Source organism: Convolutriloba macropyga, chromosome 6 (assembly GCF_964194025.1).
Source record: "Convolutriloba macropyga chromosome 6, txConMacr16.3, whole genome shotgun sequence".
Classification (NCBI taxonomy): Eukaryota; Metazoa; Xenacoelomorpha; order Acoela; family Convolutidae; genus Convolutriloba; species Convolutriloba macropyga.
In genome coordinates this window covers 62491711-62516638 of record NC_134473.1, presented here as the reverse complement: position 1 = coordinate 62516638, position 24928 = coordinate 62491711, and the positions used below count along the sequence as shown (strand labels likewise).

Sequence of the window (24928 nt, the reverse complement as noted above, 5' to 3'; positions counted from 1 at the left end):
GTAGTCTAAAACTAGTAACAATTAACATGCTCTCCAAGAATTATAAATAGCTAGCAATTTAAAGAACAATGCATATAGAAAGCTACGCTAAAAAAGAAAGAACAAACAGAAATGTGTACGAATCGAACATTATTCATGTAGCGTCCTGTCTATGTTTTTGAAAACTTTCGGCTACACCTTGACTAGTTCTTTCAAAAACTCGAGAGAAAATGTTATGTTTAGATACTCTTTCTTTTGATTCATATGGTTGGCAATTTTAAATAATACCTAAGACTCTAAACTTTAGAAACAAAAAGTCATTAACTACCGTACCAAATCACAAAACAACGACAAACGTTTATACCAATACTTTTCTCTTCCAACCGGAAGTCATCCTACGTATTTACAAAAAGTGTTATCAAAAAGATATAAAATCTTAAATTTTTTAACAGGACCTCATGAACAATTAGACTAAAGAAATTCAAAGACATGAATTACTTGTGAGTTTAATACAGTTGAACCAAAAACCCAAAAACACCGATAGCACTATAAATCTTTGCTAAAATTTTAAATACTTTACAGCTAACACTTTTAATTCTAAAAACATGTAAGTCAGGTGAGTCGATTTACGGATGAGGAAAAGACAATCACTCATTTCTCCAGTGCAGAGAAGACTTCAATTTTGTCTGATGCATTGCACACCGGCGTCTCGTGGGACTCACCATCTCACTCAGACAGTTTTTAGGATAGCCAACCCATGAAATGATGGAAAATATAATTTCGTGGTTGTTGATGCTCAAAATCCTCTCCGAGGTAGGCACCATCTGACGAATCTACAAGAAAGAAGTAAAAAGAAAGGGCAGAATATACTAAATAAAACTTTTGAAAAACTCAAAAAACTGGAAAGATGGAGTCAATATTGGTTGGTATCAAAATATCTAATTCAAAAATGTATTTTAAAAGACAAATAAATTCAGATCTAACTCACTTTAAAAACCGTATTGTGATTGGTTTGAAATGTACTTTTGCCCTTTCCAATTTTCACTGCTTTTATGCCTTCACTCTTTTAGCTGGTTACTTTTAGAGTCAGACCTCATATAACAATAACATGCATCTCCCTCTCTCTCTCTCTCTCTCTCTCTCTCTCTCTCTCTCTTTCTCGACTCCTCTCGTGAATTATAGGTTGAGACATAGTTTAGACTGTAGAATTGGGACCCCTGCATCGTCTACTAATACTCCTATCGGAGAGTAACAGATTAAAGACATAGAGCTTTAGTTAGTCAGGTAAGCCTTAAGATTTCATTTAGTCTTGAGACGCTATGAGGCTATCTGGAATGTTAGATATTCTGCTGCTCAATACTCAAAATTTATACAAAATTTATTTTAAAAAGATATATGTTGCTATGATTTGTAGTTTTTCGGCTCGCAAATTGTCAGCATGACATCAAACGACAGTTCGACTTCAATATCTCATGATAGGTGCCATATGTCTTAGTGCTTTTTTGAGGTTAACATTTCTCCACATTTAAATCAAGTTTGAGTGATTGATAGCTTTGAACAATCTGTTTTGCAGCCGGAAAACTTCTTGTTAAAAGCTGTTGAATTCATCTGCTTGCAAGGGACAACAGTGGACTGCTAAAAAATTGGTGAAAAAAATCCCTGAAGGAAATGATTTTCTCAGCATCGTCATCAAAGAACACATTTTTTTTTTGGTAGGCAATAATGACAGAACCCCAGGCTGAAGTCCCAGACGGTACCACGTATTCCAGACCGTCCCAGGCGAAAAGTGCTTTTGTCCAGACTTTCGTGCGTTCACCAGACTTTCATGCATTCATGATCCGATATCAAGTACTTTGCTTCAATGTATTGTTTTTTTTAAATTTATTGTATTGGAATGGACTTTTGCACAATAAGCACATTTAGATCGACTTTACTTTTTTGCATTGTTACCCAGATAGGAAAGGGCTATTACACTCCTCCGATGCAAAAGATGCAAGTTACCCGGGTCGAGGTTTGGCGGTGAATTTTTGTAAGAAATGCTGTGAAAAAAATAATTTTCACCGCGTATTTCTTACATCTTTTTGCGGTGAATGCGGTGAATCCCGGTGAATTATTTATTTTCACCGCGTTCTCAGTATTCTTACAAAAAAGAATTGTCCCCACGCGAGTTCGAACCTCTAACCTCCCCCATGCCTTCACCTGCTTATTCCGCTGCGCCAACTCTCACTTGCTTATTCGGTATTTCTTGTGAAATTAAATCGGATTGATTAAACGTTGGAAAGCAAATGCGTTGAATTTTTGTAAGAAATGCGGTGAATTTCGCGATGAATTTTTGTAAGAAATGCGGTGAAATGTGGTCAATTATTTTTTTCACCGCTTTCACCGCATTTCTTACATTAATTTGCCACAAACGTCGATGCGGTGAATTTTTGTAAGAAATGTGGTGAATTTTGCGGTGAATTTTTGTAATAAATGCGGTGAAATGCGGTGAAATATTTATTTTCACCGCGATCACCGCATTTCTTACAAAAATTTACCCAAAAACCTCGACCCGGGTATAGTCAGAAACATGGAACATGAAATTAAATTTGAGAGAGGCTCAAATATCAGTAGAGGAAAACCTCTCCTTTTTTAAAAAGTTAAAATCTTAGCGAAAAATGTGTTTCTTATAAAGTTTGTTCCCTCAGACCAAACTCAAGCATGGGGCAAACGGGATGGAGTGACCTAAACTTTGCCCAGACTAAGAACTTGGTCGCACCACTGTGCACTACCAAAGTACGTGTGGCAAATCCATTGCTGTCTTGGGTTGTGGACCTCATTTTGTGACCATGCATCAATTTTAGATGTGTGTCCCTATTTTCGGTCTTTAACTTTTTGTCTCCGACCATTTTAGTTGTTCCAAAGTTTATTCATACTGGGTCAACTACTTTTACAGGTGCACTGTCAACTGCAATCATTTCATACCAAATGTCAGTGGACCACTGTCTTGTCATAAACTGACCTCTCAGCCAAAGATTGGACAGTTTTAGAGTATTACTTCAAGAAAGAGCTAAATTATCTGTACTCTCTCCTTGAATCAGCGACTATCGAGAATAAATATTGACGAAATCAACGTAAATTAAAATAAAAGTGCATGTTCTGCTCAATTTTAGAAATCATAACTGCTCATTTAAAACTTTTAGAATGCTACGGCTCTTTTGTCAGATTTTTAATAACCAAATTATCCTTGACGTTGAATAAATGGCACTTGTTGGTTTGTTCTACTGAGTGTAATCGTAATCGTAGTCGTAGTCGTAGTAATAGTAGTAGTATTCTGGTGCTTCTGTTGTTTTGGGGAACTTCTCAAGAGCTGCCTTCTCGCCATAGTAAACCTAAGCAAGATCAAGTGCCTCGTTGCATGTTTATTTCTACGGCTAACCTTAAATGTCCCATATTTTATGGGATCTATTCTGTTTCGCCCCCCCCCCCCCACAGTGTTTTTATGACCCCCAGTTACAAATTATATGCTGTTATATAGCACGTTACTATGTAAGAAAATAGCACGTGCGCCTGGGGGTCATAAAAAATTTATGCTCACTAAGCTGGGGGGGGGGGGCGAAACAGAATAGATCCATATTATGCATAAAAAAATAAAACTTTGTGTTGCAAACGGTACATTTTGCCCAAAACCAAAATTTGAGTTTTGAGTGATAAAATTGTCAATTATTCTAATATTCACTCATAGAACTTCTTGATGGAACATAGCAAGCAGATTGCCCGAAAAATTCCGCTGTTGCCCCACTGGCTGACGTTGGCATTGAGACACTTTGAGAAAAATTGACGAATGACTAATTTTCTTCTAGATGTGAAAAAGTATTCAATTTTCGCCCGCAGTTTTGTTAAGTTCGTTAAATCTGGCTAGTTATGCTTTTAAATAGGGGGACAAGCTAAATACTAAAACTGGTTAGACTCTAAGTAATTTTGATTACAGAATTTACTAGGTCGTAGTGCACGGACTTTGTTGCTCTATCCCGTTTCTTTGATTTCGCTTTTGACCATAACCAAATTTACGTAAATTTGTTTTATTATCATAAGTTACATTCAATTGACACATTGAGTGAGATAAGTCAGAACTATAAGGTTAAATGGTGACTTAGGGGTAAAACAAAACAGATAAAAAACTTACGAAATACAATCACGAAATAGAGCAGTCACGAAATACAATCCAGAGAAATTCCATTGACTAAACAAAAAACCATTGACTAAGAACTAGGATTGGCTAAAAACTAATTAACTGGAAAACTAACTACTAAAACTGGAACTAAAAATTGAAAAATTGAAACAATTAGGAGAAGCACTTAGAAAAAAAACCACCGTAAAAGGACTCTATTGAAATTTCCGTACGTCAACAAAAATACAACGAGCAAGAATACCACACCGTTTTCTTTCTACTGTGTGTGTAAACAGATCTCAAAGAAAACATTGCCGAAAGAATTTCGGAAACGACATAAGGAAAGCTAGCATAAACAGACTTTTAATGACAAGATGAAATAAATTGATTTTGTCTCCATATGCTAATTTTGCATATAATTAAATAACAACACTCATCAGTACTCTTGGTATCACTCAATGAATAAAACATAATTGGCAATTCGTAAAAAAACTGCTTTAAAAAGACGCACGTGAACTTACACGTTCGCTTTTTTTGAGAATTTTTTTTACAACACAAATTCTTGATTTCTCTAAAATGGTGACATGAATGAAAAACCGCTTGATCAGCTATGAAATCACATTCCTAAATCAATTTCGTTCTAGATAATTGTTGATTTAAAAAGACCTAACTCAAATACTGCTCATCGAGTCGTAAAATACGACAGCGCCCCCATACAATTCAAACTGTTTGAATGGTAAAAAAAAGGAGAACCCCTAAACAATAACACTTTGAGATGTTTGCAGCAGCAATTAATTAAACGAAAAGTAATTTATAAATCAAAAAACTTTCTCAGTAGCCATCTTGTAAAAAAAAATGTAATCTGCAATTACTATTGGGAGAAATTGTCATATAATTCGTTTAAAACTTCCTCCTATGCTGTCTAATGTAGTTTTTGCGAGTAGTATATTAACGTCTTCATAACGCGTAGATTTTTCTTTCCAGATTTTTTTCAGTTCCAACTTACATACTTCACAACTGTAACCAACGGGTGACCCTTTACATGTCAATCCACGTGACTAAAAGTACCAATCTTCAGTCCCATTGTGGCTTCCGGATCATATTTGAAACAAAAACCGACTTAAGTCGGAGGATAAATTGCTCTAGAACGACAGCTCTAGGGCTATTTAATTCAGAATTTTAGATTGCAAAATTTTTTGATTGTCGTAAAATTTCCTCCCAAGAAGGGGTTTGCACCTCAGCTCTAAGTCGTAGTTGACTGACTCATTAACCTTTTGGCTATCATTTCCTTGTTAATTATTCTTTTACAATCAGTCAATTGAATTAACTTCTGAAGAGCAATGTAGGTCGTTCAAAAATCAAAAACTCAAGCATGAAAAAATTACTCAAGAGAATAACAAAAGGGCCGACCAAAAACAATTCAAAATTATAAAGATTTCTATTTCATTTTCTATTTTATTACACAGTTTTCTATTTTATTTCTTTTGATACATAAAATTCAATTTTTATCCGTGAAAGTATAAAAAAAATAATGCTAGATGTGATAGTGGAGGCTGTTACCCTGAGTTTGAAGACGATTGCACAAATGAAACAGATGAATGTGAATGCGATCATGAGAAGACGGTCGAAAATCTGAGCGATGATTTCCCACTCCAGTTTTATGAAGTGCTCTGAGAGGTCTTCCCTCTCCTTCAGAGCCCACTCCTTCGCACTCATCTCCAGGTTCCGAAGTGACGTCATCAACACCTGAATCAACATCTGAATCCAACTCAAGAGTAAACTTATCTGTCATTTGCATATTTGGATATTTTCCGTTTGAGGCGTCAAGCTAAGTTTGTATCCCGATTGATGAAAAGACTTCAAAAAGTCGAGGAATTGCCCTACTCGAGAAGACCGAACAAAAACGACACAAGAAATGTTCGGTAGTTTGTTCTCCACGTAAGAAACTGTCCGTATGTTTGGTATGGAAAGAAAGAGAGAGCTTCGGTTTATTCGAATTCTTAGATTTTAGGGGGTAGGGGTCACTGTTGGTCAACTTTCTTCTTGAATCGGTCATGGCCTCTTTATGCCACTGTTTGGTCGGGTAATAATGCTTTATACAGTAGATCTAAAAATTGACGCATCATTTCTACGAATAAGCTAAATATTTGTCCAAAATATGCCCAGAGATGAGGAAACTGATAAACTGATCTGCCCTGAGTCTAGACATTAGATGCGAAAACTGACTTGACCGGAGTCTGGACATTGCAAAGTTTCAACATTGAGATGTCATGATTCAGTAATGAATTACTAAAAGCACTATGATCTGGGAAATAAAAGAATTGCCATGAGAATACAGTGTGATGATTTATTGAAATCCATTTGATCACGGGATAAAAGCTTGATTTGACACGGGAACACATCCCCAAATACAGCGGAAGCGAAGCAATGCATGTTTGAACATTTACCTCAAAGCAATTTGGGTCCAGCTAAAAATAAAACTGGATAATTATTTATTGATAGAAACTACAACTCTGCTCTGGTTTCAGATTTTCCTCTGATTTTAATTTTCCTTTCTCTTTTTTATTGAAGTAACTTAAATGTAAAACAACCTAATCATGCTTTCATGGTAATAAAACGGCGCTTATATTTTCATCAACAGATTTCTCAGCTTTATAATTAAAACTAATTATTCCGGCCCACTTTAGAGGGCGGAGGAACTATATGCTCAGATGGGTTTTTTATTAGGTCAATTTCGGTTGATCGATATAATAATCGTAGAGAGTTGTGATTGGTATCACTAGAAAACCCGTCCACCGTAGATTACAGATTCAAAATTTTTTTTATATTTCGCTTTTTACAGGGAGTTATCAAAATTTTAAATTTTGTGAATTACCTGTGCCCGAATTACGTTGCTTGCGTTCAAACTTTCCGTAATTTTTGTCCCCATTTTTGTCAACTTTGCTGAAATATTTAAAAACTGTTAACGGTAGTGTTATTGGTTTTATCTTTATAGATAGAAGAGGGCTGCCGAATTGTTCAATTCGAGTTTTTTCTACTAAAATTTATGTTAAGTTTTAGAAAATTAGAAATTTTTTGTGAGCTCAAAAAGAGAGCTAATTGTACTTCCGCTGGCTTTTAGATTCTTCTGGATTTACCATTTCGCCGAGTTTTCGCAAATTTAAAATCGATATATACATATATATATATATATATATATATATATATATATATATATACATATATATATATATATATATATATATATATATATATATATATATATTCAAAATGCCTGACTTACTGTTGTCATGCTGAAAAATTTTATTTGAAATTTAACCTAATTCGCAACCATTTGAACAATAAAGTGTTTTGTTAGACGCTCAACAATATCAGGACTGGTCTTGATCTCATCATGGACCATAGGGAGGAAAAACAATTTGAATTTTATTGCGGAAGAATTTCAAATCAAGGCTCATTTGTTGACAAAAATTATTGACAAAAATTCAAATCACGGCTCAATTTACCAATAATGAAGCCCAACAAACGCATACTATGGTTTCAGAGTTCAGCTCAGGGTTTTTCTTCGCTATGACCAAATGTTTTCCAAAACCTTTACGAATTTCTGACGTTTTGTTTTTATTTGTTATACTTTTTGTAGTGCAATGAGGGAGTCCACCCGATCAAAGATCCAATTGGCTTCTTTATGAGCTTTAAATGAACCTAGACAAAGCCTTCAGTTGTTATCTAATGTCCCTCTTGACTTTGAACATATTTGTTTTCAAAAAATGTTGTTCAATTTTTGAAATTGGCCATCATTTTATCCTATTTCTCTCAAATTCTGGGGCAGTCTCAATAAAGACTAGACAAAATGCTCTTCCTGTGAATTAACAGTCGCTGTCTGCAACAGTTTTATCTATAACTAGTGCTTTCTGGTTTATGAAACTACAAGTTTTCAATGATTGCACATTTCAAATGATTGTTTTGTTTCTTTTCAGAATTATTACATTATTGACAGGCCCAATTGAGCAAACGCATATTTCGAAACATGAAGTGTTGGAAGAGGCGCATTTCACTGCTTTTATTGTTTTTGTCGAATAGTTTTTGCTTTTATGGGCTGATTTTTTTGTTTTTGCCTGTGTTTGTCTTTTTTCGTAGTTGATAACATATACTGATAATAATAGGTCTCAATTGCTTCTCCAAGACGTATGATTGAGCCTAATTAAAGATTTTGGTTATTAGCTAAATGTTTTATTGACTTTCAATTAAACTTTGAAACAAAAGATAAGCCATTTTTTCTTCAAATGTCTCCTTTTGTTTGCAATTTAGTCATCATGTAACTCAACGTCTTTGATAAAATGTCCTAACAACTTTTAAACAAAAGAATTGCCATGAGAATACAGTGTGATGATTTATTGAAATCCATTTGATCACGGGATAAGAGCTTGATTTGACACGGGAATACATCCCCAAATACAGCGGAAGCGAACCAATGCATGTTTGAACATTTACCTCACAGCAATGTGGGTCCAGCTAAAAATAAAAACGAGATAAAACTGGATAATTATTTATTGATAGAAACTACAACTCTGCTATGGTTTCAGATTTTCCTTTTATTTTAATTTTCCTTTCCCTTTTTTATTTAATTAACTTAAATATAAAACAACCTAATCATGTTTTCATGGTAATAAAACGGCGCTTAATTTTTCATCAACAGATTTCTCAGCTTTATCATTAAAATTAATTAGAGGGCGGAGGAACTATATGCTCAGATGGGTTTTTTATTAGGTCAATTTCGGTTGATCGATATAATAATCGTAGAGAGTTGTGATTGGTATCACTAGAAAACCCGTCCACCGTAGATTACAGATTCAAAATTTTTTTTATATTTCGCTTTTTACAGGGAGTTGTCAAAATTTTAAATTTTGTGAATTACCTGTGCCCGAATTACGTTGCTTGCGTTCAAACTTTCCGTAATTTTTGTCCCCATTTTTGTCAACTTTGCTGAAATATTTAAAAACTGTTAACGGTAGTGTTATTGGTTTTATCTTTATAGATAGAAGAGGGCTGCCGAATTGTTCAATTCGAGTTTTTTCTACTAAAATTTATGTTAAGTTTTAGAAAATTAGAAATTTTTTGTGAGCTCAAAAAGAGAGCTAATTGTACTTCCGCTGGCTTTTAGATTCTTCTGGATTTACCATTTCGCCGAGTCTTCGCAAATTTAAATCGATATATACATATATATATATATATATATATATATATATATATATATATATATATATATATATATATATATATATATATATATATATATATATATATATATTCAAAATGCCTGACTTACTGTTGTCATGCTGAAAAATTTTATTTGAAATTTAACCTAATTCGCAACCATTTGAACAATAAAGTGTTTTGTTAGACGTTCAACAATATCAGGACTGGTCTTGATCTCATCATGGACCATAGGGAGGAAAAACAATTTGAATTTTATTGCGGAAGAATTTCAAATCAAGGCTCATTTGTTGACAAAAATTATTGACAAAAATTCAAATCACGGCTCAATTTACCAATAATGAAGCCCAACAAACGCATACTATGGTTTCAGAGTTCAGCTCAGGGTTTTTCTTTGCTATGACCAAATGTTTTCCAAAACCTTTACAAATTTCTGACGTTTTGTTTTTATTTGTTATACTTTTTGTAGTGCAATGAGGGAGTCCACCCGATCAAAGATCCAATTGGCTTCTTTATGAGCTTTAAATGAACCTAGACAACGCCTTCAGTTGTTATCTAATGTCCCTCTTGACTTTGAACATATTTGTTTTCAAAAAATGTTGTTCAATTTTTGAAATTGGCCATCATTTTATCCTATTTCTCTCAAATTCTGGCGCAGTCTCAATAAAGACTAGACAAAATGCTCTTCCTGTGAATTAACAGTCGCTGTCTGCAACAGTTTTATCTATAACTAGTGCTTTCTGGTTTATGAAACTACAAGTTTTCAATGATTGCTCATTTCAAATGATTGTTTTGTTTCTTTTCAGAATTATTACATTATTGACAGGCCCAATTGAGCAAACGCATTTTTCGAAACATGAAGTGTTGGAAGAGGCGCATGTCACTGCTTTTATTGTTATTGTCGACTAGTTTTTGCTTTTATGGGCTGATTTTTTTGTTTTTGCCTGTGTTTGTCTTTTTTTTCGTAGTTGATAACATATACTGATAATAATAATAGGTCTCAATTGCTTCTCCAAGACGTATGATTGAGCCTAATTAGAGATTTTGGTTATTAGCTAAATTTGTTACTGACTTTCAATTAAACTTTGAAACACAAGATAAGCAATTTTTTCTTCAAATGTCTCCTTTTGCTTGCAATTTAACCATCATGTAACTCAACGTTTTTAATAAAATGTCCTAACAACTTTTAAATACAAACGTTATTTTCTCTGTTGGCTACATGTTGTGACTGACGATTTCTACCACATCATTCTATAAGTTTTCAATTTGTCAACAATATTGATTTTTTGGATTTGTTTTTAAGTCATTTCTACGTTGTTCTTTTACAAAGATGACCCGTTGATATTTAGATGAGAAGCAAATGATGATTTAAAGTTCTTGCAGATAATATCTTATAATTGTACTGCCTTCAACACGGTGGTAAAAAACAAATATTTCTTAATTTTAGCTTTCTCCTGTGCTTGTTGCTATTTTGTAGTCTAGTGACCTCACCACATCAATAATCAGCGTAGTTGGCTTCTTAAGGTGTCGCAATTTAAACTGGCTCTTTTAGCTGAAATTTTTTGTTTCCTATAAGTAATCGTTTTCACCAAAATAATTGTATTTTAGAGCTTCGGCCATTTCTTAAATCATTTTTGGTCGATTTGTAGCTTATTCTCTGTAAAGACAGATAACAACCAGTTTCAATTGGGCTATAATGTAGTGTTTATAACGCTGTTAGTATGAACCATTCGTTTTTTAGCTTTATTGATACGAGATTTCATAAACTGTTTGTGATTCCTATAAATCGCTATATTTCATAGGCTAATTGTTTTTTTAAGTTTTACAATCAGGGGTGGGTTCAATTGGTTTTGAACTTTTGCACAATTGGAAATCGGCGCAAACTTTCGAATTAATTTTAACTGACATATTTTTGGTTTTATTGGCTTCACTGCCATTTTTGGGCAAATTTTAATTGAACCTCCTTATTTTACCGATATTTGTCCTTCTTTTGTGTAGTCAAGTGACGTACAGGGGATAAAACCAGGCCTCAAATAATTTCTATGGAGTTGATAATGAACCTCCCAGTGATTTCAGTTAATATCAAATGTTTTTAATCACTTGGAAACTAAATATTTTCAACAATAGATTTTTTGTTTGAAATTCGCACCTTTTACCTCTTTTTAATTGACCTGTTGCCCAGTCGCATTGAGGGCAGGTCCTATGTCTTTTGTTATAAAGTAGAGGTTATTTTGTTTTGTTTAGGTTTGTTCTGATACAGAGTTGATTTTATAATAATTTTTTTCAGTATATACATCGAATTGTAGTCGTAATAGTTGTTTGTTATTTGGTTTTCAGGACTGTCATTTCTAGTAGTCCTATTAACAACAAGTTTCATCGGCACTCTAACGTTTCATGATTTTATTCCATTAGTGCGTTGTTGAAGGTATGTACACTTTTAAAAGTTTTTTCCCTTTTCCTCAATTATTAGCCAATTAAGTCAAGAATTTGGATAAGTGGGGTCGGTACATTATGTTTGAACGCACATTATCCAGCCTCCTTGTTTGACATAAATTTATATACTAACAAAATCTTGACAGCAAAAAAGAGACTTTAAGCCGTGAAAATTTACGCAGATAATTCTGTTTGTCAATGCTTTTTGAGTCGTGACAAAACCTTAGCAAAATCGGATATCAAAAAATTTTAATTGAATAAGTTTTTGCAAAAATTGCAAAATTTGGATCAATCTGAACCAATCACAACAGTTTAGCGACCAAAATTAAAAATAAGCGACATGCCGTATTAACCATTCCTCACGATATCCGAATATTAGCAACTATACAATTATATTTGCCATTACTAGTGGGTCACTTTGTAAGCAAAGTACAGCAAGTTATGGTTTAAAATAACAGAGATTGAGCTGAGAAGTGATATATCGTTTTCAAAGCCACAACAAGTTTGCGTGGCAGTAGGCAAAAAAACTACAATTGCACGGTTAATCAGCACAGATTTTGTACACGCTTACTGCACGAGAGTAAACTATGGTAATTCGCGGCGCCAATCAGTTGAATTATTTTGATATACTGGATCGCGAAACGAATCAGGCTTATTGAACTTGCGAATGCTGGATTGAATTGACACGGTGCTGATGCGTAGAGTGAATCTGGCTTATTATTTTTTGAGAACGTACTGCCAACCGCCGAGCAATTAAGCGAGTTTATTAAAAGATTGTATTCGCCTGACGAACAGAAAACAAAGTAAGGAAGTAATAGTTACATATGATCAATGCGACAGTTCTAATATGACTAAATAGGTAAACAGCAGTTTCAGGATCAGACAACTAACAAGATATGAGATCGAAAAATTCCAAAACGTTTACATCACGGAATGAACAGAAGCATGAACAGACTAAAGTGTGGAAGTTTTCAGGAGTGACTAAGTATGAATAAAAACATCACAGACATAATTCAAATTTAAATAGAGTGCAAATTGAACTGGAACTATAAGTGGAAATTGGCAATTGAAATGAAAAATTAGCTACGGAATGATAAAAAAAGGATAGCTTTGGTACATAAGAACCACATAATTTTTTTACAAAAAATAAAAATTAATTGTTGCTAAATTTTTTGTTTTATAAAGATGGTTTGATGACAGAAATTTAGATAACAATATATATACTTCTTAGCTACTAAAAATATATGTGTTTATTTTGTTTTTAAAATTCATGTTCCTATATTTGCATCGCTGGAGCTATTTGCGAAGTGATTACATCGACTTTGAATCGGCTGCCTTGAGGCGGGTTTCGCTCTGCGAGAGTTTGAATTCTTTCAACAACTGTTGATCGCCGAGCAACTGGCCTAAACCCAGATGTGCTGCCCTCTGCAAAGGGTAGATTGTTGTTTGTTCGCTCGCTTGTTCTGAGACGGCTATTTGGGCAGGGCATGAGACTGTTGACTCTTCTGACTCAGGCTCTCGTCTTGAACATTTGCTTCGTCTCGGCTCTGCATGGGCGAATGTTATCAGAAACTCTGGGGCCTTGAGGTTTTTTGTTAGCAAGGGTGGCGGGGGAGGAAGTGGCTTTACCGGCAAGCGTACTCACAGTGCGCGTGATACCTTTTATTTTATTTACTAATTTGCACTTGTGTCATCGGCTTGACTGCATGAATTTTATTTTCCAGACTCACTTTATTTTTTGTCATAAATTCCAGGAATGCTAAGTTATCTTGTTCTCTGTCACTCTGCCTCTTGGCGTTTTTGGTCTGCAATCTTTGTAGATTTATAGCGGCGTGTTTTTTCGTCCTTGAAGCCAAACTTGTCCATGTCGGATTATTTGACTCCTCTTCATTTTGCCAGGTTTTTTATTACAAAGGTATAATCATCCTGTTTGACCACTGTCGATCAAGGTTCCAACACCTCATAAAAATCTTGAAGGTGCCAGCTTGTGTGCTGGGTTCTTTTTGGCGGGCATTAATTGTACTGACTCTTCTGGTTTTGTTCGCAGTAAAATTTTTGCCTGGCATAGCTGTGTACATACCACAAAATTTTGTTTTAAACAATTTTTAATAACATTTTTTTAAGAGAACTGAGACATATTACCTTTAGTGCTCATTTTGCTCAGCGGCTTCTTCGGACGTCTTCGCAACGAGCCTCGAATTTGGAATTCTTAGTGTTCACTGTTTGCAAAAACCTAAATGGTAATTTATTGGGTTTATGGAGGTTTTTATGTTGAAATTAGGTTTAGCTGATTCTTCAATGCATCCGAGCCTACGTTTGATAATTTGTATAAGGCTCTCGACTAGGCCTATTGCTCTGTGGTCATTTACTGGCGGCGCAATTATTTCAATATAATGCTGTTCGCAGAAAATTGCTTATTTGCCTAGTTACTTGACATCGAGATTGATCGAAGCGAATGCGGCGCGGCACACCGTAGAAGAAACTTTTGTATGCTATAAGCGTTAGCGTGCTCACAAACTTTTGTTGGGGGAAATTTAAAAAAATGGTTTAAACAGGCTAAGAATTGTATTTGTTGGTTTTTCAATGTAAATGGGGCGGCCAAATTCTCTCTGTATCTCCTCGTTAGGTTCACTGCACGGTCTAATAGGTAGAAATTTTGTTGAGAGAATTATAGGTTTTAAATTTCTACTTATTTTGACGCAAGGAGCGCGTTTGTAACTTTTGGACAGGATATCATGGTTCATGTGTGGTCAACAGGCGTGGATGGCCACATATGTCTTACTCAAGCTTCCGGGGTGAGTGCTTTTAATGACATCGTTGTATGCATCTTTGATTGCACGCGAGATTGCGATGCGGTAATCAATACAAAGGCAACCTGACTTCACATGCAGGTCGGGCCAGAAGGACTAAAAATACAGGCTGATTTGCTTGCAGCGCTCCTCATTTCCAGTGATTACGCACTTTCGTAAATCTTTGAGGATTGCATATCTCGTCATTAAATTGGCTAGAAGCTTTTCCCTGACGTGGTGGGGTTTGTGTTCGGTGTTTGGGCGGCATCTGGGCTGGTAGTGTCTGGTGTTTGTGTTTATTAGTTCGTAACAATCAAATTGGTGGAATGATCTCGTCCAAGAGTTTTGCTTGAATCACCCGCATTGTTTTAAGAATTTTTTAAAATTATTTTTGGCCTCAAATTTCCCGCTGCGTGAAATAATTTTTTTGCGCAGCAATATGGGTCGTAACTATTTCAGTTTGGTTGAGTGATTGACATTTTGGTTGTAAACGCGGTGCGTTTCACTCAAATTTAGATTTTTTGTGTAAAAATCGTTTTGCGGTCCGTTCCATCAAATCAAGTTTAGCAACTATCAATTGTTTGTCATGAGGGTTTATAAGGGCGCTCAAAAGAAACGGTACACGGGAAAATAGTCGACCAATCCGAAACGCATGCCCGGCAATTGTGCAATTTCAAAGTTGAAACGCAACAGCCTATCAACCCAGCGTGTGAGTCTACTTTTATATGACATGTTGGAGCATGGCTCCTTCGCTATGGAGATTAGAGCGCGGTGTTCTATTACGACTGTAAATTTCTGTCCATATGGACAGTACTTGAAGTGCTGTATGGCTCAGACGACTCCAATAAATCTAGTTCGTTTACAATGTTCCTTTTTCGACTGAATTTAAAAAGACCCGGTGTTAAATCGACCCTTGTCCACCCTTCTTGTTTCATTAGTTCCAAAGCGACAAGTAGTCCATTTCGTGAAATGGTGTAATTTACTGCAATTTCAGGGCTAGGATTTTAATGTCCATTTTCAGTTGCTTCTGCAATTTAGGACTTCATTTCTTCAGAATGATTTGTGTGATTGTCGTTCTATTGGAATTTCTCCAATTTGATCAAAAAAGGTCTAGAAAGTGGTTGGCTGAATTTTGATAAGTGTGTTGCCAATTTGCTGAGATGGTGGACTAAACTAAAGAGTGATCTTAGATTTTTTAGATTATTGGGCAATTTTAAGAATCAGGTTGCTTATTTTTGAATCAAATTGTGCTTATTTTTGAATCAAGTTGTTTTATTCCACTTTTTGTAAATCTGTAACCAAGCCATTCGATCTCGTCTTTTGTGAAATGAAATTTTGATAGATACATTCTCAAATTTTTGTCGTCTAATTTTTCTTGTACTTTTTGCTTTTTAAGGCACTTGACTGGTGTCATGTGTTCTTCCAATGTTCCGCAGCTTACAAAAATTATGTCATCCAAAAAACAAAATCTGTTTGTTCGTTCGATTAGAGTTGTATCAGTTGCCTTTCAAAATTCGGCTGGCATATCCGTGTTTCCCTTGAACACTGTTTTGAAGCGGTACGTGGCAGTTATATCGCCACTTAGGATGTTAAAATTGTTTTGACGTGCCGTTTTGGGATGTAGATTGAGTATTGAACTGACTATAAGCGTCTTTCAAATCTATCATTGCTCCTCGTTTATGCTTAAATTTTATGAAATTATTTGGATCAGGCTATGTACATTGGACATCTGGTTTTTATGTTTATGAAATGATTTGTTCTTAATTTTGGATCTAGTGCTTGTTTATTAGGTTGGTCTTTTTACTGTTATTACAATTGGTGAGATGAAGTTATTGTCAGAATACGAATCAACTTTTCAAAATGTCTTTGTTGTAATAGGGTTTCTAACTCCTTTTTAACGTTGTCCTGAATATTTAAAGGAAATCTTTAGCCCCTTTGGTGACGAACTTGAAAGTGTTTGTGGAATTGTCATTACACTGTCTGGTTCTTCGACTTATAATTTTTGATGATTAGATGGGGAAATTCTTCAGCAGTTTGTTGTTCTATCAGTTTTGGAGTGTTGATACACTTTACTATTCTTTTTCTGGTTTGTTTTTGTTTGATGTACACTCCCAAAGTGAAAAACAAATCACGTCCAACCAATAGTTGTAGACTTTTTCTTCGCAATCACAAAGTGTGCGTTTTTTGTACTGCAATTATTACATTAGGCTGGTGCTATTTTTGATCCGAGGGTCTTTACTGGTTCGTTTTGAGAAGTTTTTCTGATGTATCTCCTCGTTTATGATTCCCATTTTGCTTCCTTGCAGTTATCTACATTCAATTGTGCAAGATCTTTTGTGACTATTGACCAGACACTTTCTGAGTCGAGGAGTAGCGTTACCTGGTTATTCAAAATCATGGCCTTCATGTTTTGCGGGGCGATGTTGTCTGTGTTTTGTTTGATATCATTGCAACGCAGTTGTCATCTGACGAGCTCTAGTCTGAAATGAATCTTGCATTGTAGTGTTCTACATTGTTTACAATTCCTTATTAAATGTCAATGTGATTTTTAATGTTTTGTATAATTTTGTTAATATTTCGTTGTTTCGGTTTTTGGGGGCATTTTTGCAAAATGGTTCATTATGCCGCTATTAATGCACTTTTTCTAATGGAAAAAAGTTGTGTTTGCGAGTTAGCTGCCACGCTGGTCTACATTTGTGACATTGACTTGACTCATTTCGCTTAGTGAAATTCGTATTCGTTTGTTGATGGCGAATCGCGGGGCAATAAACACCAATTTTTTGCACTCTATTTATTGTTAGTGCAGTAGCACTGCTTTTTCTTATTTCCTGCAGTACTGCTTTTTCCACTTTGATTGCTGTTTGGATTGCTTGGCTTGATTCAGTTTTTTCGCGGAGCAGATGGAGTTGTATTTCAACGCCTGACATGTTTGTGATAATTATATCTTTAATTATTGTCTCCTCAAAGTCTTTAAAACTACAATTCTTTGCTAATTGTTGAGCGTAATGTAGAATTGTTCCGCACTTTCCCTTTTTTCTATTTTTGCAAAAACAATAGATACCTATCAAAGGGCATGTTGCGGGGCCTCACCAATGCTGCTTCCATTATGATCCATTGTTCGATCGTCGACAATTCGTTTATTACTGCATTGTTTCCTTGCGGCTTAAATTGCGCCTAACTTCGGTATCGATGCTCAGATACAGTAGTGAAACGCCTTTTTGGTCACAAAAGTCCTATGGGCGGTCACAAAATAGTATTCCAGCGTCTATTACTTTTTGACAATTCAATGCCCACGACAGGTTTTGCAGCGCTTTTGGGGATTTTCTTTCCGTTCTGTCAACTCGGTTGGATCATCAATCGGCTGCTTGTAATGAGGCTCAGGTGGTAAGATTACTGCCTTTCATTTGGATTGAGTAGTAAGTCCAAATTGAAGCCTTCTTTGGCCAATATTGCAAATTTAACTTTTCCCAACGTAACTGTGGTTTTCCCAACGCAACGTAAGCCACTTTTCCCAACGTAACGGTGGTTGTGTGAAAACTTCTTTCAAAAAAACGATTTGATTGCCAGAGGGTTTTTCGGGATTCTTCTGCCAGAACCACGTCAAACACCCTCAGTCTAAGAGAGGAAACTCTAGTGATTAATCAATTGGAAACTCTAGCTAATCAATTGATCTAGGTTGAAATGCTGAACCGAGGAGCGAATCAAGCTTATTAATTTTGCGAATGCTGGATTGAATTGGCACAGTGCTGATTCGCGGAGCGCTTGAAATGTGGGGCGGTTATTATTTGATTCTAATTCCAAAGGCTCGTTGTGAGCTAGATTTCATAGCAGGTTGTCTTTGCTTGGCGTGATTTGGAAGAAAAAGTTATAAATGATTACTATGACAGTTCTAACGTGACTGGCTAATTTTGCAGCAGTTCCGAGATTAGACAGCCAACATTATTGAGTGTGAACAATTTCAAAATGCTGATATCACGGAAAGAACAGAAGTAGGAACGGACTTAACATGGAATTTATTAAGGAATGAAAAAGTATGAATGAAACATCACAGGCATAAACAAATGTTGAATAGAAAATAAATTGAACTAGAACTTTAAATGGAAATTGGCAAACGAAATGGTAAATTAGGTACGGAACAATAGAAAAGAAAGATAACGCTGGTTTCATTGTACAACAGAGAGTTTACTGAATGACAAGAGTAAATGTTGTGGAAAATGCTCCGGTTGGACCCAATTATATGTATTAAAACTAACAATGAAATGTGATTCATATTAATTTTTGAAATTACAGATGATTCTAGGTGAATTGATTCATTCGGACTGGCTTGCATATGACTGATATTTGGCTACAGTTGTGAAATTTGCATGAGGTGGTAAATAAAAAAATTGTTGAATTATTTTGGATTTAAGAAAATTAAGTGTCAGAAAAGATATCTCTAATTTAAATTCGTCGTATAACTAAAAACTATGTAGATGTTGAGCCAATTCGAAATAATTTAAATCAAGGGAATTGAAAACAAACTTACTACCATTTTTCACAACATATAATTCAACAGAGACAGCGGCGTTTGTAATTACGATTGATAAAATGAGAAAACAATAAAAAATTGCAAAGCTATTGTTTACAAACCCGGTCAAAAAAAAAGCCGCAAATTGTTGCATTAAAGATTAAAAACTGTTATTGATTATGTATTAGTTTTTAGACATTTTGAAGTTCAGTTGACAACTAAAAGATGAAAAATAAGATCTTCAACCGACGCAATGAACTCAGTGGATTTCAATTTCTGGATTTAATTTGCTGTCAAGTCCAATTATTTGTGTAGTTTTCGTTTTTGTTCCGAACCCCATTTTAGTGGTGAGGGAGGAACTATATACTCAACTGTGTTTTTTTGTTCAATCAATTTTGGCCGACCGATATATTCTTCGTGGAGAATTGTGAGTGGTATCATTAAAATGCCCCAACCAGCGTAAAATACGGAATTGAAGAGATTTTTTCGATTTTAGTTTCTTACAGCGAGTTATCGAGGTTTAAATTATGTGAACATTTGACTGTTTTCGTTCACATTTTCAGTAATTTTTGCTAAAATTTGGCAAAATTTCGCTAATTTAATTCGGAATATGTTAAAATTTTTAACGGCAGAGTTTTGTTGTTAACGTTAGGTACAAAAGGGCGTTGCTTAATTGGTTGATTTGAGTTTTTTTGACAAAAAAATTATGATAAAATTTTTAAAATTCAAACTTTTTTCATCAAAATGGCACAAAACATGCTTTTTGGTCAACTTTGTTAAAGTTTGCCACACTTAGTGACCTGGAAACTTTAACACAAAAAATGTCTAGTTGCAATTAGGCGCCGTGTTAAAGTCTTCGGGAATTAAAACTTTGCCGTTTTTTTGCAGATTTAACTCAATAATTATACAAAATGCATCTTCTTTTTCAATATTTGAAGAATTCAACTCTCAACAATTGGTCTAATTAGCAAATAATTGGAACACTTGTTCGGTTTGCTGGGCGCGCGACAAAATCAGGGAGAGGTTTTGATAATATCTTGGACACATAGAATCAGAGACTTTTTGGTTTTTATTTTGATGCTGTCTTTTTTTTTTAAATATTTTGCTTTTTTTTAGTTCAAACTACTGACAATAATTTTATTCACGGCTCCGTTAATGACAGCTCCAATTCACGTAAATTTGGAGCCAAATGTAGATACAGCTTGTTTTCAGAGAATCAAGGGGTTTTTCTGGCTTTGAGGGAGAGTTTTAGTAAAGTTTAAGTGAATTCTTATCTTTTGCCTTCAATTGTTATTCTTTTGGCAGTCTGATTTTTAAGTTTAACCACTCAAAGATCTAAATTTCTTCTCCTAGAGGTGCAATTTAACCTTTTCTCTTCATTCGGTCGTTACCTAATGTCTCTTATGTTATTGAATGTATTTGTTTTAAGGAAATCTCAGTCATTTTTTGAACTTGCCAATTTTTTATATTATTTTAGTCAACATTTTGCTTTTTCTCAGTAAGTGCAGGTCAACCCTTCCTCCTCATAGAACAAAAACTAATTTTGCGGCCGATTGTTTTAACAGAAGGTTTTCTTGCTTTTGTTACTACGAGTTTTTATACAAAAATTTCCTGATTTTTGTGCATAATAGACCATATATGCTGTTGTTTTTGTTTTTGTATATTGTCACATTATTTAACAATCTAACTGAAAAAAACTTTACAACATTTGAAATTGAAATTAATTTTTGTTTTCATAACATATGGTTTGAGGGGCTGCGACACCGATCTCTTGGGGAAATTGGTACAGTTTTTTATTTTTGCCCTTTCTTTGTTGTTAATTTTTGTGGTCATATGCCAAAAATTGTGTAATTAAACGGCTCAGTGGCCAACTCTAGATAAACACGTGAACTTAAATAACTGATATCGGTAAAAAACTAAAGGCTGTTTTGACTTCCGAATTATATTTCTAAAAAGAGTAATTGTAAACTTCAACTTATCCCTTTTTGTTCTGGTTGGCGTTTTTTTTCGTATTTTACAATGTTGTATCATATTCGTAAATTAGCCTCAATATTAAGAGCTCCTTTTAATGTTTTGTTCATTCAATCAATAGTTTTTCTGTTGTTTAAACTTCCTAAATGATGTCTTCAGGGCTTAGACAATTTGTTTCAGAAGAATTTTGTGATGTTTAGATACTTTTCAGTGTTTGTGGTTCTTTTTGCAGTCATTTTGTGATAGTCGTTTTGCAAAAAGATGTTATGATGATTAAACGAGACGCAAATGAAGATGTTATATTCTCGCTGTTCATATCTTTCTCGAGGAGCGAATCAAGCTATGATTCGCTCCAGCTTGATTCGCTCCTCGAGTTATATTCTCGAGGAGCGAATCAAGCTTATTAATTTTGCGAATGCTGGATTGAATTGGCACAGTGCTGATTCGCGGAGCGCTTGAATTGTGGGGCGGTTATTATTTGATTGTAATTCCAAAGGCTCGTTGTGAGCTAGATTTCATAGCAGGTTGTCTTTGCTTGGCGTGATTTGGAAGAAAAAGTTATAAATGATTACTATGACAGTTCTAACGTGACTGGCTAATTTTGCAGCAGTTCCGAGATTAGACAGCCAACATTATTGAGTGTGAACAATTTCAAAATGCTGATATCACGGAAAGAACAGAAGTAGGAACGGACATAACATGGAATTTATTAAGGAATGAAAAAGTATGAATGAAACATCACAAGCATAAACAAATGTTGAATAGAAGATAAATTGAACTAGAACTTTAAATGGAAATTGGCAAACGAAATGGTAAATAAGGTACGGAATAATAGAAAAGAAAGATAACGCTGGTTTCATTGTACAACAGAGAGTTTACTGAATGACAAGAGTAAATGTTGTGGAAAATGCTCCGGTTGGACCCAATTATATGTATTAAAACTAACAATGAAATGTGATTCATATTAATTTTTGAAATTACAGATGATTCTAGGTGAATTGATTCATTCGGACTGGCTTGCATATGACTGATATTTGGCTACAGTTGTGAAATTTGCATGAGGTGGTAAATAAAAAAATTTTTGAATTATTTTGGATTTAAGAAAATTAAGTGTCAGAAAAGATATCTCTAATTTAAATTCGTCGTATAACTAAAAACTATGTAGATGTTGAGCCAATTCGAAATAATTTAAATCAAGGGAATTGAAAACAAACTTACTACCATTTTTCACAACATATAATTCAACAGAGACAGCGGCGTTTGTAATTACGATTGATAAAACGAGAAAACAATAAAAAATTGCAAAGCTATTGTTTACAAACCCGGTCAAAAAAAAAGCCGCAAATTGTTGCATTAAAGATTAAAAACTGTTATTGATTATGTATTAGTTTTTAGACATTTTGAAGTTCAGTTGACAACTAAAAGATGAAAAATAAGATCTTCAACCGACGCAATGAACTCAGTGGATTTCAATTTCTGGATTTAATTTGCTGTCAAGTCCAATTATTTGTGTAGTTTTCGTTTTTGTTCCGAACCCCATTTTAGTGGTGAGGGAGGAACTATATACTCAACTGTGTTTTTTTGTTCAATCAATTTTGGCCGACCGATATATTCTTCGTGGAGAATTGTGAGTGGTATCATTAAAATGCCCCAACCAGCGTAAAATACGGAATTGAAGAGATTTTTTCGATTTTAGTTTCTTACAGCGAGTTATCGAGGTTTAAATTATGTGAACATTTGACTGTTTTCGTTCACATTTTCAGTAATTTTTGCTAAAATTTGGCAAAATTTCGCTAATTTAATTCGGAATATGTTAAAATTTTTAACGGCAGAGTTTTGTTGTTAACGTTAGGTACAAAAGGGCGTTGCTTAATTGGTTGATTTGAGTTTTTTTGACAAAAAAATTATGATAAAATTTTTAAAATTCAAACTTTTTTCATCAAAATGGCACAAAACATGCTTTTTGGTCAACTTTGTTAAAGTTTGCCACACTTAGTGACCTGGAAACTTTAACACAAAAAATGTCTAGTTGCAATTAGGCGCCGTGTTAAAGTCTTCGGGAATTAAAACTTTGCCGTTTTTTTTGCAGATTTAACTCAATAATTATACAAAATGCATCTTCTTTTTCAATATTTGAAGAATTCAACTCTCAACAATTGGTCTAATTAGCAAATAATTGGAACACTTGTTCGGTTTGCTGGGCGCGCGACAAAATCAGGGAGAGGTTTTGATAATATCTTGGACACAAAGAATCAGAGACTTTTTGGTTTTTATTTTGATGCTGTCTTTTTTTTTAAATATTTTGCTTTTTTTTAGTTCAAACTACTGACAATAATTTTATTCACGGCTCCGTTAATGACAGCTCCAATTCACGTAAATTTGGAGCCAATTGTAGATACAGCTTGTTTTCAGAGAATCAAGGGGTTTCTCTGGCTTTGAGGGAGAGTTTTAGTAAAGTTTAAGTGAATTCTTATCTTTTGCCTTCAATTGTTATTCTTTTGGCAGTCTGATTTTTAAGTTTAACCACTCAAAGATCTAAATTTCTTCTCCTAGAGGTGCAATTTAACCTTTTCTCTTCATTCGGTCGTTACCTAATGTCTCTTATGTTATTGAATGTATTTGTTTTAAGGAAATCTCAGTCATTTTTTGAACTTGCCAATTTTTTATATTATTTTAGTCAACATTTTGCTTTTTCTCAGTAAGTACAGGTCAACCCTTCCTCCTCATAGAACAAAAACTAATTTTGCGGCCGATTGTTTTAACAGAAGGTTTTCTTGCTTTTGTTACTACGAGTTTTTATACAAAAATTTCCTGATTTTTGTGCATAATAGACCATATATGCTGTTGTTTTTGTTTTTGTATATTGTCACATTATTTAACAATCTAACTGAAAAAAACTTTACAACATTTGAAATTGAAATTAATTTTTGTTTTCATAACATATGGTTTGAGGGGCTGCGACACCGATCTCTTGGGGAAATTGGTACAGTTTTTTATTTTTGCCCTTTCTTTGTTGTTAATTTTTGTGGTCATATGCCAAAAATTGTGTAATTAAACGGCTCAGTGGCCAACTCTAGATAAACACGTGAACTTAAATAACTGATATCGGTAAAAAACTAAAGGCTGTTTTGACTTCCGAATTATATTTCTAAAAAGAGTAATTGTAAACTTCAACTTATCCCTTTTTGTTCTGGTTGGCGTTTTTTTTTCGTATTTTACAATGTTGTATCATATTCGTAAATTAGCCTCAATATTAAGAGCTCCTTTTAATGTTTTGTTCATTCAATCAATAGTTTTTCTGTTGTTTAAACTTCCTAAATGATGTCTTCAGGGCTTAGACAATTTGTTTCAGAAGAATTTTGTGAAGTTTAGATACTTTTCAGTGTTTGTGGTTCTTTTTGCAGTCATTTTGTGATAGTCGTTTTGCAAAAAGATGTTATGATGATTAAACGAGACGCAAATGAAGATGTTATATTCTCGCTGTTCATATCTTATGTTTAAGCGCGGTAAAATTTAATGGTTCAAAACTGTGGTTTCGTAAAGTTGTTTGTGAAACTTATTAGTTCAGCTTGTATTTGATGTTATTTTATAGTCTTATGATTTAGTCACATTAATATTAGTCGCAATTAGTTTTCCAACTAGTTGCAGGACAAACTGTCTACTCTTTTAATCGAAAGCTTTTGTTGGCTATGAATTTCGAAAATATTTGTTTTTAATAAAAAAAGAGATAGATTATTGAGGTTTGCCAATTTTATTTCTGTTAATTTGCAGCTAAGCATGTCTATATACAATTCAAATCATTTTTATTTTGAGATACAATTTGCTCTTCATAGCGGTTTTATTTTCCTCAAATGGTCTTTCTTCTTGGAACAACCAGTTTTCATA

The 24928-nt window shown here is 34.3% G+C and overlaps 2 protein-coding genes across 6 annotated transcripts in view; one reads left to right on the top strand and one right to left on the bottom strand.

Annotated features, from left to right (window-relative positions):
• LOC142341835 (RUS family member 1-like) overlaps positions 1 to 24928 on the top strand; it is a 176175-nt gene that overhangs the window by 92568 nt on the left and 58679 nt on the right. The window lies entirely within an intron of this gene.
• LOC142341118 (acetylcholine receptor subunit alpha-like) overlaps positions 3079 to 24928 on the bottom strand; it is a 40997-nt gene continuing 19147 nt past the window's right edge. For 2 of the 3 annotated variants that reach the window (XM_075392005.1, XM_075392006.1), the window contains exons 9-11: positions 6577 to 6597; positions 5690 to 5875; positions 3079 to 3350 (exon numbers count right to left, since the gene is read on the bottom strand). In XM_075392005.1, the coding sequence (XP_075248120.1) occupies positions 3240 to 3350; positions 5690 to 5875; positions 6577 to 6597 (318 nt within the window). In that variant the 3' untranslated portion in view covers positions 3079 to 3239. The remainder of the gene's footprint in view (positions 3351 to 5689; positions 5876 to 6576; positions 6598 to 24928) is intronic. The other variant, XM_075392007.1, reaches the window with a different exon arrangement.